We start from the raw sequence: 19417 nt of genomic DNA, 5'->3' as shown, positions 1-19417 counted from the left end.
GCAGCGAGGTGTGAGGCTAGTGCGGTGTGGTAGCGAGGAGTGAGGCTATTGCGCGTTGACAGCGAGGTGTGAGGCTAGAGCGTTACGGCAGCGAGGAGTGAGGCTAGTGCGGTGTGGCAGCGAGGTGTGAGGCTGGAGCGTTGCGGCAGCGAGGATTGAGGCTAGCGCGGTGCGGCAGCGAGGAGTGAGGCTAGAGCGTTACGGCAGCAAGGAGTGAGGCTAGTGCGGTGCGGCAGCGAGGTGTGAGGCTAGTGCGGTGCGGCAGCGAGGTGTGAGGCTAGTGCGCTGCGGCAGCGAGGTGTGAGGCTAGAGCGTGGCGGCAGCGAGGAGTGAGGCTAGTGCGTGGTGGCAGCGAGGTGTGAGGCTAGAGCGTTACGGCAGCGAGGAGTGAGGCTAGTGCGGTGTGGCAGCGAGGAGTGAGGCTAGAGCGTGGCATAAACGAGTCAGGCTAGACAGCGAGGAGTTAGGTTAAAGCGTGGCAGCAGCGAGTCAGGCTAGAGTGTGGCGGCAGCGAGGAGTCAGGCTAGAGTCTGGCTGCAGCGAGGAGTCAGGCTAGAGTGTGGCGGCAGCGAGGAATCAGGCCAAAGTGTGACGGAAGCGAGTAGTCAGGCTAGGGCGTGGCGGCAGCGAGGAGTTAGGCTAGAGTGTGGCGGCAGCGAGGAATCAGTCCGGTGTGTGGCGGTAGCTAGTAGTCAGGCTAGGGCGTGGCAGCAGCGAGGTGTCAGGCTAGAGCGTGGCAGCAGCGAATTGTAAGGCTAGAGCGTGGCGGCAGCGAGAATTCAGGCTAGGGCGTGGAACAAGCGATGAGTCAGGCTAGGGCATGGCGGCAGTGAGTAGTCAGGCTAGGGCGTAGCGGAAGCGAGTAGACAAGCTAAACCGTGGCGGCAGCGAGGAGTCAGGCTAAAGCGTGGCGGCAGCGAGATGTCAGGCTAGAGTGTGGCTGTACCAAGGAGTCTGACTAGAGTGTGGCTGCAGCGAGGAGTCAGACTAGAGTGTGGCGGCAGCGAGGAATCAGACTAGAGTGTGGCGGCAGCGAGGAGTCAGACTAGAGTGTGGCGGCAGCGAGGAGTCAGACTAGAGTGTGGCGGCAGCGAGGAGTCAGACTAGAGTGTGGCTGCAGCGAGGAGTCAGACTAGAGTGTGGCGGCAGCGAGGAATCAGACTAGAGTGTGGCGGCAGCGAGGAGTCAGACTAGAGTGTGGCGGCAGCGAGGAGTCAGACTAGAGTGTGGCGGCAGCGAGGAGTCAGACTAGAGTTTGGCTGCAGCGAGAAGTAAGGCTAGAGTGTGGCGGCAGCGAGGAGTCAGACTAGAGTGTGGCGGCATCGAGGAGTCAGACTAGAGTGTGGCTGCAGCGAGGAGTCAGGCTAGAGTTTGGCTGCAGCGAGAAGTAAGGCTAGAGTGTGGTTGCGAGGAGTCAGGCTAGGGTGTGGCGGCAGCGAGGAGTCAGGCTAGAGTTTGGCTGCAGCGAGGAGTAAGGTTAGAGTGTGGCTGCAGCGAGGAGTCAGACTAGAGTCTGGCTGTAGCGAGGAGTAAGGCAAGAGTTTGGCTGCAGCGAGGACTAAGGCTAGAGTGTGGCTGCGAGGAGTCAGGCTAGAGTGTGGCGGTAGCAATGAGTCAGGCTAGAGTGTGGTGGCAGCAAGAAGTCAGGCTAGAGTGTGGCGGCAGCGAGGAGTCAGGCTAGAGTTTGGCTGCAGCGAGGAGTAAGGCTAGAGTGTGGCTGCTAGGAGTCCGGCTAGAGTATGGCTGCAGCAAGGAGTCAGACTAGAGTGTGGCTACAGCGAGGAGACAGTCTAGAGTGTGGCGACAGCAAAGAGTCAGGCTAGAGTGTGGCGGCAGCGAGGGGTCAAGCTAGAGTGTGACTGCAGCGAGGAATCAGCCTAGAGTGTGGCGGCAGGGAGGAGTCAGGCTAGAGCATGGTGGCAGCGAGGAGTGAGGTTAGAGTGTGGGGCAAGCGAGGAGTCAGTCTAGAGTGTGGCGGCAGCGAGGAGTTAGGCTAGTGTGTGGCGACAGCGAGGAGTCAGGCTCCAGCGTGGCGGCAGCGGGAAGTTAGGCTAGGCGTGGCGGCAGCGAAGAGTGTGGCGGCAGCGAGGAGTTAGGCTAGGGCTTGGCGGCAGCGAGGAGTGAGGCTAGAGTGTGGCGGCAGCGAAGAGTCAGGCTAGGGCGTGGAACAAGCTAGGAGTCAGGCTAGTGCGTGGCGACAGCGAAGAATAAGGCTAGAGTGTGGCAGTAGCGAGGAGTCAGGCTAGGGCTTGGCGGCAGCGACTAGTCAGGCTAGGGCGTGGCGGCAGCGAGTAGTCAGGCTAGAGCGTGGTGGCAGCGAGGAGTCAGTCTGGGGCGTGGAGCAAGCGTGGAGTCAGTCTAGGGCTTGGAACATGCGAGGAGTCAGGCAAGGGCGTGGCGGCATCGATGAGTAAGGCTAGGGCGTGTCGGCAACGTAGACAGGCTAAAGTGTGGCGGCAGCGAGGAGTCAGGCTAGGGCGCGGCGGCAGCGAGTAATCAGGCTAGGGCGTGGCGGCAGCGAGGAGTCAGGCTAGGGCGTGGCGGCAGCGAGGAGTCAGGCTAGTGCGGTGTGGCAGCGAGGAGTGAGGCTACAGTGTGGTGGCAACGAGGCGTCAGGCTAGGGCGTGGCAGAAGCGAGTAGTCAGGCTAGAGCGTGGCGGCAGCGATGAGTCAGGCTAGTTTGGGTGGCAGCGAGGAGTTAGGCTAGGGCGTGACGGCAGCGAGAAGACAGGCTTAAGCGTGGCGGCAGCGAGTAGTCAGGCTAGAGTTTGGCGGCATTGAGGAGTCAGGCTTGAGTTTGGCTGCAGCGAGGAGTAAGGTATGAGCGTGGCTGCAGCGAGGAGTCATACTAGAGTGTGGCTGTAGCGAGGAGTCAGGCTAGAGTTTGGCTGCAGCGAGGACTAAGGCTAGAGTGTGGCTGCGAGGAGTCAGGCTAGAGTGTGGCGGCAGCAATGAGTCAGGCTAGAGTGTGGCGGCAGCAATGAGTCAGGCTAGAGTGTGGCGGTAGCGAGAAGTCGGGCTAGAGTGTGGCGGCAGCGAGGAGTCAGGCTAGAGTTTGGCTGCAGCGAGGAGTAAGGCTCGAGTGTGGCTGCGAGGAGTCCGGCTAGAGTGTGGCAACAGCAAAGAGTCAGTCTAGAGTGTGGCTGCAGCGAGGAGTCAGACTAGAGTGTGGCGGCAGCGAGGAATCAGACTAGAGTGTGGCGGCAGCGAGGAGTCAGCCTAGAGTGTGGCGGCAGCGAGGAGTCAGGCTAGAGCGTGGTGGCAGCGATGAGTGAGGTTAGAGTGTGGGGCAAGCGAGGAGTCAGTCTAGAGTGTGGCGGCAGCGAGGAGTCAGTCTAGAGTGTGGCGACGAGGAGTCAAGCTAGAGTATGGCTGCAGCGAGGAGTCAGGCTAGAGTGTGGCGGCAACAAGGATCAGGCTATCATCAACTCTGTGGAGTTTGGTGTCAATTGATCCCCAGAACTAATCATATGCGTTATCGGTGCGTAGTTTCCTTAATGTAGGCACGGTCACATGGGTAAGGTCGTGACCTTCAGAACGGCTGACATGTCTTTGTGTTGAAGAGCCTTGCTAAGGTGATCGCTGTGCTTCAACAGTTCATAACCAAGTGTCACACCATAGAGAAAGTCAAGTGAGGCCATCTGACTCTTCACAACAACAATGCGAGCTCTGGTCTCACTATCTTTTGTAGTCTCATATAGGTGGTATCCCATACTTTCTGCAGAACGGAATAATTGTCGAAGACACCTTTTTTAAACACTCCGCCCTAACAGTCACAGCACTCTAAATCCATGTGTGTAGGGGCTCATCTAACAGTTCTTCAAATTGTCCGTCACGTTTGGGTGAATCTGCACACGCTTAGATATCTCGCGTACTGCGTCCAGTGAGTCCCGCAGAACCTTACTGCCTCGTTTTGTATCTTAGTTCACTACATGTGATTCAAAACTTTAAATGTTTCACTATATGTTACGTAAGAATTTGTTATTGCCCCGAATAGCGGCCTACCGTTATCAGAACGTATGTCCGTCCATCCGTCCACACGGTCTCCGATCTATAACTGAAGAACGCTTAGACACAGGGACCTCAGACTTTTTGTAGGTAGGTTGGTCATGATCAGCAAATGATTCCTTTTGATTTTGATGTGAGTGTGTCAACGTCATGATCGTGGAGACCTAAAGGTGAAACCCCGTTTCCGATTTATAACTCGAGAAAACTGGTTCCAATGGATTTCAAGAACGCTCGATCACAGGGACGTCAAACTTGGTGAGCAGGTTGGTCATGACAAGCAGATGAACACAAACGCTTATGCGGTCAGGGGGTCACATGATCCCTATTGTCAGTGGGTCAAAGATTAAGGTAAATAACTGATGAAGACTTTGTCCTTGGAACCTCATACTTGATAGGCAGTTTGAACACTACCTGCGGATGACCCCTTTTAATAGTAAATACCAGGGTTATAATACAGTACACATGATCAAGCCATTTACCCTACATCACTCACCTTAAGTTATCCAATGGTAGTTCTTTTGTTTCTTAGTTCTTTCAATTCCAGGTTTTCATTAAAAAAATGAATCAAGAAAAATGACTAACATTATATGAATTGTTCACATACATATTTAATATTCAACTTATAATAACATCCGCTCAATCTTGAAGTTACTTATTATATATGTGTTATACTTAGCTTTTAAACATGTTAGCAATCAATAGTTTCAAACTGCATGGGAAGGTTGTCATGAAAATACATGTATGTTAGATGCTTAAGGCTACCAGCCAATAATATAGGTCATCTGTCCAACACAACGCCTTCAGGGGGCATTTGTCACATCTCCTACCCCAAATATTTCATGCAAATATTTTGTTGTATTCCCAACCCTACAAAACTCCACTGTCATGTTATATGTTATTACGTACACCAACTTACTGAATAAATGATAAAGCAGATTTAATACAGTGTATCAAAACAGTTTTATGTATGACTTCGAAGTGTTACATATACTGTATAATAAGATTATTGCATCAAACCAGTGACCTTTGTAAAATATATGAAAAATGCAAGCATGGTAACCATCATATATTTGAAAATAAAAATGTTGTTGAATGACCACTTTAAAATTGAACTGTTGTATAACAAGAAGTGAATAAAGGTTTTATAACTTTTAAAAACAGAAACATATTTGAGCTTGAATATTGACAAAGATGCCAATGTAAAATAGGCAAATTAACATACTGAGCTAATTAATTTATAAGCTCATACAAATTGCTTGCTTCATACTTGGCCGATATATTTAGTTTTGCATTCACTGATACATGTTAGGGCCAGTGAGAGGTCGAGTACTGGTTTACCAGTCTTACAGATAATCCAAGGCCAACACTTATTGGTTGTTATATTTGAATATCTATATAATCTGTGTGTATAGTCTTGTGTGGGCCGTACATTCCTTATTGAGAGTCTCTCTACACAGAGATTTTTAGGCTACCGGGCTTGTTCCCGTTTATTTTCTAGTCAGCAAAATGAGGATTTTGACAGTATCTATAACTTACTGTATTTAAAACAGGTTCATACATAATTATACTAAAGCACAATGGATTAAGGCAAACAGATGATTAAACAGTGATAAAAAAACACTCATCAGGTTCATCTGTCTTCGTTTCAGACAAAAAACTTTAATTTAATATAACATTTTATTTTGCAATTCAAATCACAATGTCACATGTTTTTCATCCATAGTTCACAATTTCTTACTTAAGTGTCATTTCCATTCTATACACAATATTGAATAGAAGATATAGAAGTTTCCTTACTTTAAATAAATTTAAATTCTCACAATAGGTTCTCTTCCTTGTAAATAATTGTGAATCTCCAAAGTATTAAAGTTGATAGTTATTTATAATAATTAAACATATATATATATATGCAACCACTCAAACCATGACTTTAAATCACCATTTTACTGTTTTTCAAGAACTATATGAACCACAATGAGAATGTTTACAGATAAAGTCCCTCTGGGGAGCCCTCGTTTTTCCTGTAGAGGACGTTTTCCTTTGCGTTCTTGAAATCTTCGTTAGTGACTTTCATACGACGCTCACGTAAGGCAAGCAGACCGGCTTCTGTACAGATTGCCTAGTAATGATAAGACACAGTATTTTTTATACTTAATTCATCAATACAATGTCATTTTCATGGATAAAATTTGGTTGATTGAAATCAAATATATTCTTCAAAATTCCATGGACTAAGGTATATCAATATATTCATACAAATACATTTTCATTACCATAAGCAAAAAATGTTAATAATCATGAGAATATTTGTTTTCATTTCTTTCAAAGTTTTTTATATTTTTATTCTACATCATGCTTCAATTTGTAAAAAAATCTGTCCCTTATAACAGTATCGAGCTTAGCTTACGGATTCTGTTTTTGTATAAATTATGTAATTTTCACATTCCGAGACTATTTAAGAAATTCTCTTTATGATAATCGCCAATAATTAATTTTTAATTTGTAAACTGAAGAACAAGTAAGTAAATTGTTTAGATGAATTAAGAGACTTAAGTTTGTTACATTGAAGACTGTTCAAGAAATTGCGTCCTGGCGCAAACTTTTATTATAAAAGCCAAATAAAATTGTCGGCATAATTAAATCACATAGGAGGATCAATAATTTCAAAGATCTCCATCAAAACGTTTTTGGTAACCATGGTGTGACATTTGTATACCTTGATATCAGCCCCAGATAGGTCATCTTTGGCCATTACGTAATCATCAATTTTCACATCATCAGCAAGGGTCATACGGCTGGTGTGGATGGTAAAGATTCGCCGCTTGGTCTTCTCGTCCGGTAGAGGGAACTCAATTTTCCGGTCAATACGGCCAGGTCGAATGAGGGCAGGATCCAGAGTCTCTATTCTGTTTGTGGCCATAATCACCTGAGGTAACCGGAATATTAAATCATAAAGAATCTTCAGCATATTAAACACAAATCTTGGATATAGAATAGTTTTAGCACTATATTTATTACTTTTCTTTTTTATTTGTCTGTCTTGGTTCTATGCCTTGAGACATTAGCATTTATAACTATTATTTAAAAGTCCATGAACTTATTGATCAAAACTGAACTTCAGTCCTGTCAAAACGAAGTGAAGAGTAGTTCACAGTGTCTGATAAGGTATCTATAGATATAACGGCAGCAGTAAGGACTGCATGTTTTTACTCCTGTATTATGAAAAAAGAAGACTAGGATTTACAGAGACTGGTCATCTGCAGAATGGTTAAGGTATATGTTCAGAAAACACTGTTGTACCCACCTTGACGTCTCCGCGTGAATCGAAGCCGTCGAGCTGGTTAAGAAGCTCCAACATTGTCCTCTGTATTTCTCTCTCACCTCCAGAGTTGGAGTCATATCTGTAAATGTAGCATTTCGTAAATAGAATGGCTTTGAACATTTCCACAAACATTTTTCTTTATACTACATGTAATTTGGTTGTATAGAAAGGCCACACAAGGCACATTACTAACTTTTGCAAGTGTGAAAACTGATTAAATACCAATTGTTCAGTGTCTGTGTATCACTATATGTACACAGTTTTCTTAAATTTTATAAATCATGAATAAAAGACCCTAAAATTAAATCATTAAACTATTTTTGTTTAAATATTATTTGAACAGGACGCATATCACATAATTGTAATGTAACTTATCTCACAAATAATTAATAGTATATGTTTAACTGCAATATAATTTCAATAGCTGAACACACGAACGAGTATCTATAGGCTGTAGGATAAACATTTGCCAGTTAAAAGCTGATTTTACTTGTAACCTTTTGAAGTAAACTACTTCTTGAGGTAAACATTTAACAAGACGAGCTACTTCTTGAAGTAAACATTTAACAAGAAGTGTTTCCTCTTTAAGTAAACATTTAACAAGAGTTTCACTTAACAAAATGAGCTACTTCTTGAAGTAAACATTTAGCAAGACGAGTTAATGGTTTCAGTAAATTTCTATCAAGACGAGAATCTTATAACAAGACAAGTTACTTTTGGTAGTAAATATTTAAGAAACTGTTCAGAACAACAACGTTAAGTTCCATACAGACCTTTTAGTACCAATAGCATCTATTTCATCAATGAACACTATAGATGGGGCATGCTCCTCTGCCACTCGGAACAGTTCACGAACCAACTTGGGACCATCACCCTGAATAAAAATAACACAGTTTCTTTAACTAATGTGAACTGTTTAAACTAATAATCAATTTTAATGAAATGCCATCACCCTAATCCCTGTAAAACTTGTCCTAACAAACATTTTTGAAAGTTTTAGAGGGACTTGCTAATGTTTTGGCCCAATTTTTTGTCCCGGTAATGCATATAATAACACGTATCAGTATATTACATCTATTTCATGTTTTAATTATTCTGCTCTTAGTGGGTTTGTGAACCCACACTGGTACACTCAAGGAAAATTAGAAAACTGACAACAACCTCTAGCCCACAAGGACTCATGGATAACTTAACCTTTAAGCCTTTTGTTGAATCTCACATTACTCATGCTTTACAAAAACAATGTGGATTTCAAAGATAGTATTTGAGCATATATCAACATTTTTTGAATGGTTCCAGTTGTCAATATCTTAGTTTTAACACTCCTAGTGATTTGCCACACTTTATTTCGTCATGCAAAAGAAACTGAAAGTGCATTTTACAAAAACATGAGCAACCCCTTCAACACATTTGGTCTGATCATTTTCAAAATTTTCATTGTTTGATATTCATTATGCATTATTGAAGCTAGATTTATTCTGAAAAATCCCCTAATAAAATAGACTTATAGGCACTAGTGTATTTTGTTGAAAACCATTACATATTTCTCAAAACAGTACATGTCAAATATAAAAAGGTTTAACACATTTCAACCTTTTTTTAAATAACATTTGAATTTTTGTTTTTCAAAAACCTTGGTTCTACAGTTAGTGAATCATACAATAATATAATAAGCAGTGGTCGATATTAACACAAGCCCGCAAGCCCTGCACTTCTAGTCTTGCTTTAATTCTGAATTTTATATTGCAGGGCAAGTTGATGCCAAGCAATAGTATAAGAACTTGTTCATCGAAAGGTTGATTTCAATGACAGAATTAGGTGTATAAATATCTTACCAGATATTTTTGAATAAGTTCAGATCCAACAACTCTTAAAAATGTAGCACTTGTTTGATTCGCCACAGCTTTTGCCAATAAAGTTTTGCCTGAAACAAACAATTAAATGTAAGAACAACGAATTATGGAGTTTTTGATAAGCATGTGCAGATATCATTTATGAAGGAAAAAAGGTGATGGTAACTCATGTATCTTTAAAACATTCCTAAAAATGCTTAATAATCAACTTTATCACACCACAATAAATGTTAGGAGACACTATGACAGGGTCAGCATCATTTTCTTGGAAGGATAGGATAACTCAATACAAGGAAATCAGATTTCAGGCCAGAGCATGCAACTTGAAGTCATCATGAAAGTAAACCCACCTGTGCCTGGCGCACCATACAATATAACACCTTTTGGAGGTTTGATCCCCATCTCTTCATAATATTCTGGATGGGTAAGAGGCAACTCCACTGACTCCTGGAATAGGCAATATGTAAAACAGTTGAAGTGTGTCACTTTGTGTTAACAGGTGTAAAACATAAACTGTCTTGCTGCTCTAATTATCTTTCCATCACACGCAATAAATGACATTGTTCATTGAATAAATCTAAAAATTATAATCAAAATCAATAATGCTTTCTCCAAGTATTTCAAGTGTTATTCAATATTACAGAAAATTCCTTAAAATTGAAATCAACTACTGCAGAATTTAAATTTATTTTCAATACTTTTGTTTAATACAATGATTAACACTTAATCAACTACTGTTGAGGCTTTATAAACAAGTTGTATGACAATGGGTGTATTTACCTTGATTTCCTGAATCTGAGTGTCGAGCCCCCCAATATCAGCATATGTCTCCTGTGGAGCCTTTTCCAACTTCATGACTGTTACCATAGGGTCTGTGTCATCTCCCAACACTCCGACAACGGCATGCACCTGCAGACATATGTACAGCATGTTTTATCCCACATTAGCTTATAAGTATCTATCATGTGTTTCCGGTACGGATAAAAAAATCTGACCCGAGTGCACACGCGTAAGCCGGTAACAAAGCTTGCCGAGTTACCGGTCACGCAGCGTGCCCGAGGAAAACATGATATATTTTCTTCCATACCTAAAATTATGAATTTGTGGAAAAATTGACGTAAAAAACGAACTTTTGTACATTTCACCAAAAAGCGCGTGCAATGTTGTGTACTGACATCATAAATCGCAGTAATTTTAATCACCATCGAGGTCAAATAGTTCCTTTAAAAATCGGGCTTTTACAATTATTTATTTTCAATTTTAATTAAAAGTATTGTATACTCAAAAACCATATAATAAAAGAAATAAGAAGTGGCGCGTTGTTGCACATGACTCATCTTACATGGGGGGTGTAAGATGAGCTTTTCCAGCACCAGTCACATGACCAGAAACACACGTCTGGTATGCGAGAATTACATCTAATCACTACAACATCACTGAAATCACTTTCTAGTTTTTGTTGTAACATATGTCCACAAACATAATAGACATTATTAAATTATAAGACTTCTCAGAGGTGGTTATTTATGCAATACCCATACTTTACACTAGGCTATGTTAAGAAAGTCACAACTCTTATTTGGAGTTTGAACCCAAGAATCTGTTGCACTCACAAACATGAACAATGATCCACCAAGAGAACAAACATTCATCTGTGTCTTCTCAAAGGAACTAAAACTATAACTCAACAATTATTAAAGTCAGGCCATGCTATACATGTGCAGCCACTTGCAACATGTTAACCAAGTTCCATTCACATTCATTCAATGGTTTCAGGAATATCTTTCAAGGTTCAGGTTCTAGCTTAACAATGCCAGACATGAAATACATTCACTTTCTCTCATCCAAAAATAGACAAGCTAAATAATATGAGTTTGAATCATACTCTTGAAATCTAGGACTCCTAAACTACTGTCTTTTACACAGCTTGTTTGATACCTTGTGATTAAGTAGAACAGAGCATCCAGGCTCCAGCTGGTCCTTGTCAACAAATGAGAGAATGGATACATAGTGCTCACTGCCCACAGAGGTGGACACGATGGCGTGGTTGTCGTCAATTATCTCCTCCAGATTTCCCACGGACATTGGAGACCCACGCAGCTCATCAACCTTTGTCCTCTCTTCCTGTTGAAAGAGACAAAAAATAGTGAGGCAAGACAAACCTTAGAATTGTGCAAATCCTATTCATTCAGTCATGGCCAAACATGTATACAGCTTCAAAAAACATCTTTTCTTTAGACATTGCTAGAAACAGCCCTTGACTTTCACAAATTCTTATAATACTATAACTTTTTATTTATGCTTATAAATCTACTAAGGCTTTTCTCCAAGTATTTATATATAAGCCTGAATGATTACTCTAGCCTGTGTTACCTCATGTTTCTCCTCCTGGGGCTTAAGTCTTTCCTGGTTTCGGATGAACTCTTCCTCCATCAGCAGATAATCTTTGATCCGCTCCAGCTTCAGCAGTTTCAAACGACACCGGGTGTGCGGTGTCACTGTGAACAAGGGTGTTTATTAATTTCGGGATATACATTGGTAAATGCTCAAAACAACTGCAATCTAAAGACATAATCTGAAAAGTTAATTTCTAATGCATGGAATTCTACTTGTACTGACTTCATCCAATATTTATACAAAAAAAATGTTAAGTTTACTCTAAATATTTAATAAAATGACATTTTCAATAGGAACAAGAGTAGTCATGGACATATCTCCCCAAATTGAAGTACAGAAAATGAGTCATGGTCTTATTATATTTTAGTAAGTTATGTGGTTATCAATTCTGACAGTAACTTGTATTTTGGAACTTTACATTAAAAGTTTATGGAGCAATATGATATGGGTATGCGAAAATAGCATTTACTATGAGTATAAAGATAAACAAAGGGTTATTACTCAAAAACATTGTTCCTGTGCACTGCACTTCTCCTAAATATGACCTATCTATGAAAGAAAATTTGAAAGTCAATTCATAAAAGACTTTTGGAGTTATGCTCTGGACATAAATAAAGTATTAAATGTAAAGAACAAAGGGCATTTGTTCAAAGCATATTGCTGCTAAAGTTATGGTTCTTGTTCACTGCACTTCTCCTCAATATGATCTATCAATATATGAAGTAGGAAGCCAAAATCTCAGAGACTTCTGGAGTTATGCTCCAGACAAAAATGCTAGGAGCTCATGCACACTCACCTACCCTTTCTATGCCCTTTTCACATTTCCCTTGGGGATAATAATAATATATATATATATATATATATATATATATATATATATATATATATATATATATATATATATATATATATATATATATATATATAAAGAAATAGCAAATACCTTGTGGTAATTTGCTTGCTGCATCTGGCCCCTTCATTTTCTTCTTTTTCTTGCCAACACGTGTTGGAATTGGTGGTTCATATTTCTTCTTCTTTTCCTGCAAAAGATTACATTAGATATTTGTAATTCACAAAACGAAAGTTTATTTTATGGAAGGAGCCATTAGTTTTAGTATAGAGAAAGCTTTAAACTACAGGGCACTTTTTAATGCCCTTTTTGAAAAAGTATATTCATTTCTCAAAACAGTTGAAAATTCCCTTTCCCAAACACATAAATTCTACAACAAATTTTTTGTCAAATACCCCTCTTGTAAGATGGAAAGTTAAAAGCCAATATTTATAAAGCTTTAACAGAGACCTGAAATAATACTGTCAGATATATAATGCATTCTATACTGAGCAAAAAAATTTGAAGTGTAACCTTTATCTATGAAATGCCTGAGACAGCTTTTGAGGCACAAATAGTTTTTGGAGTTATATAGAAATTTCTTTTATGGTTATGGAGAAACAAAGGTATTGCTAAGAAATCAAAAAAGGCAAGTATGACCTTCACCTTTCAGATGAGGGCATGGATTATGTAAGACACAACTTCCCACAGTTATCAACTATTCTGTGAAATCCCATTAGTTTACATACTTAAATTATGACTATGAAACATGATTGAAAGGACAGCTGAAACACAGTCAAAGTCAAAAATTATTGGGATACATTGACCACTCAAGATGTCTTTGACCTTCAAGTACAAAGCTGACACCTTACCATGCTGCTTTACAATTCTTTGGAATTTGAAAAAAATACCATTGAAGTTAAAAAGTTTTGGCTGAGACTGTATGTCACATTATGTATAGTCCACCATGCGCATTTCATACACATGTTTAAGCAGGCAGATGGAAGCAATCCAAATACATATGCTGAAACTAATCCTATTTTGACTTACTTTATCATCTTTCTTCTCCCCTCCTCCTCCAGAACCACCAGACTGTTGCTGACCCTGTAAAATAGGATGATTATATGATGCAAAAATTAAGAGATGTAAAAAAGAGTTCACGAAAACCTGCCCCACCAACCAACCCTGATAAAATTTGGTCAAACCTTAGTTATATTTCCTAAAAATATATAAAACTTCACACAGTTTGACAGCTCGACATTTACATGGTTCATACAGACTTGTCATCATCTAATTCCAGGACTTTTCCAGGACTTAAAAATATTTTTTCCAGGAGTGTATACCGTGTTCGATATAAAGGTGCTAGTGTTGGTTACTTTCCCTGCCTGACATTGTTTAAGAGCTGAAACATTGTTATTTTGATCCCTCGACATGTTATTTACATGCTTATCTCCCTTCGCATGCGATTTCAGTGCAGCTTCTCCCATATTTGATATGTCAAACAGCTTATCGCAAACAATACAAAGCGCTTTTGTCTTGTCGGCCTTAAATGGACGAAGCCATCGTCTATAGTTTTCATTCGCCTCCCATTCACTTCTAAACACATTTTCCTCGCGAAGACATTTTTATCGGATTATCGGAAGTAAACAACCGGAAACATGCTATTCTGCGCGCGGCACTATAAAGGCAGTGTTAAAAAACGGGTTTAAGACCGGGAAATTACAGCGCTTTTTACGGCGTCTATTTCGTCCGATGGTCAGCAATGTAAATATTCATGATTATTTTGAATAGACAGTGTTTGTCCGACCAATTTCAAGGAGAATTATAAATTTTCATGGGAAATTTTTATTATTCAAGGACATTTCAAGGATATTTCTGACAATGTCATTTTCAAGGAGTTTTCCAGGACTGATGCCGAATTCAAGGAGTTTTCCAGGACTTTTCCTATCCTGTGCAGACCTTGATTTATCAATGCACCAAAACAATTGTGTACTGTTTTTGATATTCACAGTAATAGAATACTCACATTAATAAAGACTTAAAAAATGGACAAACAATAATGCACAAATCAATTGTAACCCCCCCCCCCCCCCCCAGGTCCAGGGGTATACCAGGGATTGCAGAGGAAATGGGCTGTGTTTTTAACTTCCAGAAGGCCCCACTGTGCCGGGTGAATGTGGTGGTTTTATCTTCGCGCCAACAATAGGGGGGAATGGGCCTTACCTAGTGTCCCTGGGATGAAGGGGCATTTGGCAGGATTTTACCAGCAGTTAGTCCCCATAGGACAGGGATTTTATCCGAGCTTGGGTGGACCGCATATCAAAGTCCTTGCTGGTGGGGGCATGTTTACAATTGACTGATGTTTAACTGTATCAGTATTATACTCAGTATTTCACAATTTGTGCAGATAAAATATATGTTCAAAACTTTAAAAAATGAAAAATGCAGCTATGATGTCTGAATAATGAACATAACAATTAAACGATATAGGATACCATCCAAAACTTGAAATAAATTCATCATGACTTAGCAAAACCGGCGTCGCCTATTGTCACAACGTATATACTGAGAGTATGACATTCACATACTGCAAATTGTATCGATCTTAAGAATGAAACTATTATGTGTTCGTTTTATGTGTTTTGTTATGTTTTTAAAGCGTTAGGTGAAGACGGAATATCATTCGTAGTTAAACAGTTTGCTCACCATTTTTGTAACCGGAAGTTACTTTATTCTCTTAAGAACCGAAAGTAAAACCAAAGAAAAGTTAGACCTTCATTACATTGAACCTGACTGGCGGAAAATGAATTCTAACCAATGATTTCCACTTTTTCAGCATTGTACGTTAAGAGAGCTTTGTGAATTTCTTCATTATTATTTTCATAAAATGTATAAAAATGACCAATAACTGACACTACCTACTTTCAATGTTTTCAGTATATTCATGAACTGGTACACGTCCTAGGCTGCTCAATTTAACGTCGGTGTTGGAGGTTTGCGTCGAGCAGGTATGTCTAAAGCCGACGTATAACAAGTTAATAGTGGAAAAATGCTACTTTAACTGATTGTCTTGAAAGGTACACTCACACGTCAACGCGTGATATGTATATTAGTGCGTGTGGGCGCAGTATGAAATGCATACAACAAAGAAATAGAGTAATGCATACAACATATGCAAAGAAGGGTTTTCACATTTGCATACAACATACACAAAGAAGGATGTTGAGAAACGCATACAATATAGAATAAGAACAAAAATATTGACATTGAAATATTATTGTTTAAATCAATAAATTATTATGTTTATGAGGTTAGTCAAGTGAGAAATATTTTATTAACTTTATATTTGAATTTTGCTTTTAAAACTAAAACATAAACTTTTTGTTTTGTTTGAATAGGGATAAGATCCTTATATGAAATCATTAAAATTGGTTTAATAGCTTGAAGGAAACAAACAGTTTATGAAAACTTTGCAATTGGATAAAATAAAGATTGTATTCATTGTGTATACTACAAGTATATAAGTACATTTAGGAAACAGAAACATATCATGTCACACTGATTACAATACATCAGAAACTTGTAAAATAAATCTATATAAATAATTTCTCATAAGTTTAGTAAAGCACCTGGTACTTGATAAAAGACATACATGTATTTTTAAGAATTATTGTAAATTATATGTAACAATTATAAACTGTATCCGAAATGAACAACACATTTGCATAAATATATTATATAAAAAATAATGAATACAACAGAGAGGCATGTGGGATGTAAAGAGTTTACACATGATAAATGTACATTCATTTGTTTACTTTAATGAGTAATTTTTTACTTAAATATTGCATGAAAAACACAGAAATTCCTCAGTGGTTGTTGAATTATCTGAAGGTGTGTTAACACAATATTTGTTGGTCTTTACGGGTGTGGTGAATTTGACATGCAGGCGAAATTGTTGGGTCCATTTTAAAATTATATTTCCACCGTTCTTCATCCTCATCGAAAAGTGGGAGACATTATATAGTATTACGTACTAAGTAAATGTGTTCTATACAAAATATGTGCTGCTTCCATATGTTTCAAAGAAAGCCTTTTGTTAAGTTTTTGTCATTAACAGTCAAATTAAGGTTGACCAGTAAGAAACATTTCTGAAACTAGTTCATTATAATTTCTTATGTTTTCAAGATATACAAAGCTTTCACATTTTTCTTTTTCTGGTAATGGTTCTATTTTAGGGATTTTATTAATTCAATTTGCCTCAAACTTTAATTTAAAAAATCTTTTTTCCTGCTTTGTAGTCCTTGATGTTTAATTAGTAATTTTGGCGTTAATGCAGAGTAAAAAAGTGTTTTTTGCTTTCCCGGGATTTTGTGTTTTCTTTGGCGTTAAACTTAATGTGTTGTCTAGATTTACAAAATCATCAAATTCAATAAAGATTAAGATCAATACACAGAAACTGTGTACTATATACAGATTGGTAGGGGTCACTTATCCAATAAAATTAAGGGTCACTTGTCCAGTAAAATACCAGTTATTGGAGATTACTTATGTGTATTGTCTGCCATAAGGTGTCCAAATGACATAATCATGATTCATTATATATTTTTCATTTGTCACCTAACACCTATCTTTATGGCATCCCTTAAATTAACGATGTGTGAATAAAGAACAAACAAACGATTGCATAGCACCTGCTATCATGGATAATTGGAGTATTGTCTCAGAATTTTGGGGAGTTTATAATAAGGAAGTCAATAAATGAAATCAAAGGATTGTTATTTCTCGACTCATTTTATTGGAAAGAAAACACTATAACACGATTTATCCAAGCACTCTGACAAATATTTTGTCTGACTATGTCCTATCACTAAAGCCATTGTTTATAAAAAAAAGATAAATTTATTCCAATCACAAATATTGCAATCAATATAATATGCACATGTAATAACTACAAATTTAATCTAACAGAATAACCAAATTTACTACACGAAATATATATACCTACCCTTTTTACTCATTTTTCCTTTCAATTTATAATTTCAAAAGGATCATTTTATATATTTGGGATTGTTTGTTCTGATGAATGTATTGGATACGGAAAGATCAAATGTTGTTGTTTTTTTGCATTAAAAGTTAAACTATTAAACAAATTTAACATCTGAGGTTTATCCCTTTACAAAATATATTAATAATTGTCTATATTTCTCATTTTTCAATAATGTAAGAACTTTTAAATCCTATTTTCACCTATTACAATACAATTCATCAATTCAGACATTTTTACAACTACCAAAAATGGTTTAGTTTTTCATCATATGATGAAATGAAAGTTATTAAAAGTAATTCTGTGTTTGGTTTTAGGTTTTAATTCTAAAAGCAAAATTCAAAAATAAAGTGAATTAACTATTTTTCACTTGACTTAACTTCATAAACATAATAATTTATTGATTTTAACAATAAAATTTCACTGTCAATATTTTTGTTCTTATTCTATATTGTATGCGTTTCTCAACATCCTTCTTTGTGTATGTTGTATGCAAATGTGAAAACCCTTCTTTGCCTATGTTGTATGCGTTACACAATTTCTTTGTTGTATGCATTTCATACCGCCCCGTGCGTGTGCCGATGTAAACAAACAACTACAATGTAAGTAGTATTAAATATATATAATGGTAAAACGTCATCAAACGGATGACAATTAGTATCTACTTATATACGATTTAAATAAAAATGTGAAAGAACATGTCTCATATCGCCGGAAAACTTTCCTATAAAATTGGAAGATTTTAGGATTGGGCTGAAAAAAATATGCTTAATTGAGAAGCTGACTCAGGTTTTGGAGTCAGTTAATTGTTCATACACATAAATCTGAAAAGACTCTGAAGAAGTAAAATTTAAAAAATCGCCACTGAAGGGCAAAACATCATCATCAACAACAACAGCAGCAACAACAATAACATCAAGAACTATGAGAGTTGTCTCTAAATTGTTGAACCCGTGCGAGTTCCACACTGGAACCGTATTGTACCACAATGGCAATCACCAAAATGACGGTTATACGTTTGTGATAAAGTATATGCGACTATTGTTTACAGTACAGTTAGTTTGTATTCTGCAATCTTCCAATATAAAAAACAATTTTTGCAATACCGTCTTTTCCGTATACATTCAACATAATTCTTCTCGACTAATCGGCAAGCCATTGAATTCAAATGCCCAGAAAGAACGGCTTCAGCAGGCACCCACAATTCACGGATATCTTAATGGAACTTTAGTCACGTGTACTTATCAAGGCGACTTGCAGAACCCATTTTGGAAACTCACTGGTCAACGTCATGGCAAACATACTATGCTTTCATCCTTTATTTCACACCCACTCTATCTCCGACACAAATTACGCTTGATATATTGAAGTATATTGACCGACATCACATGTTTCACCCATCAATGGCGTGTGCAGACTCGCAAAGGTTAAGGTCATACTATTTGGTCATGTGTTCAGCCTTTATTTCATGTCTGCATCTATTGAAGCTTAATTATAATTGAGTCTAGTGAAATGCTCTACCATGATAACGCCGACATGCGTTGCCGTTGTGTGTTCTTATGATGTCGCTGGACAAATAAAGCACATTACTCTTTGGTAAATTAAATCAGTATATTCTAATATCTGCCTACCAAGTTTGAGGTCCCCGGGCCATATCGTTCTTCAGTTATTGATCGGCAACGGAATTTCACCTCGGTCACCACGACCATGACCTCCGACCCACTGAAGTCAACATCAATATGGTTACGCGATAGCTGCTGCTAAATACCAGTCTGCCTACCAAGTAAAGGGTTCCTGAGCCATAGCGTTCTTCAGTGTTTGATCAGAAACCGTGGTGGGGACGGACGGACGGTCCGATTATTATATGCATCCCTTCGATCGGTACCATAAAATAAAAGTCGGCATCAAGTAAAAGCAATGTACTTTATTTTTGCACTCTGAGAGAAGAGATTTTGAAAATG

At 38.9% G+C, this 19417-nt stretch overlaps 1 protein-coding gene across 1 annotated transcript; it reads right to left on the bottom strand.

Annotated features, from left to right (window-relative positions):
* Positions 1-5632: 5632 nt before the first annotated feature.
* On the bottom strand, positions 5633-15157 carry LOC128209722 (26S proteasome regulatory subunit 4). The gene is made up of 12 exons (XM_052913896.1): positions 15116-15157; positions 13460-13513; positions 12524-12620; positions 11557-11681; positions 11122-11307; positions 9964-10092; positions 9534-9630; positions 9166-9254; positions 8104-8204; positions 7313-7409; positions 6725-6934; positions 5633-6127 (listed from the first exon to the last, which is right to left on the bottom strand). The coding sequence occupies exons 1-12, from the start codon at positions 15116-15118 to the stop codon at positions 5993-5995; spliced, it is 1323 nt and encodes a 440-aa protein (XP_052769856.1). The 5' UTR covers positions 15119-15157; the 3' UTR covers positions 5633-5992.
* Positions 15158-19417: the final 4260 nt, after the last annotated feature.

The sequence above is a fragment of the Mya arenaria genome, chromosome 11 (assembly GCF_026914265.1).
Source record: "Mya arenaria isolate MELC-2E11 chromosome 11, ASM2691426v1".
Lineage (NCBI taxonomy): Eukaryota > Metazoa > Mollusca > Bivalvia > Myida > Myidae > Mya > Mya arenaria.
This window is presented reverse-complemented; position numbering and strand designations above follow the sequence as displayed.

Excerpts from the sequence above, each read along its gene's own strand:
- LOC128209722 (XM_052913896.1), bottom strand. Across the intron at positions 11,682-12,523 it reads AGCAAGCAAATTACCACAAG|TGACACCGCACACCCGGTGT; the intron begins GTATTTGCTATT and ends CCTTGTTCACAG. Across the intron at positions 7,410-8,103 it reads GATGCTATTGGTACTAAAAG|ATATGACTCCAACTCTGGAG; the intron begins GTCTGTATGGAA and ends CTACATTTACAG.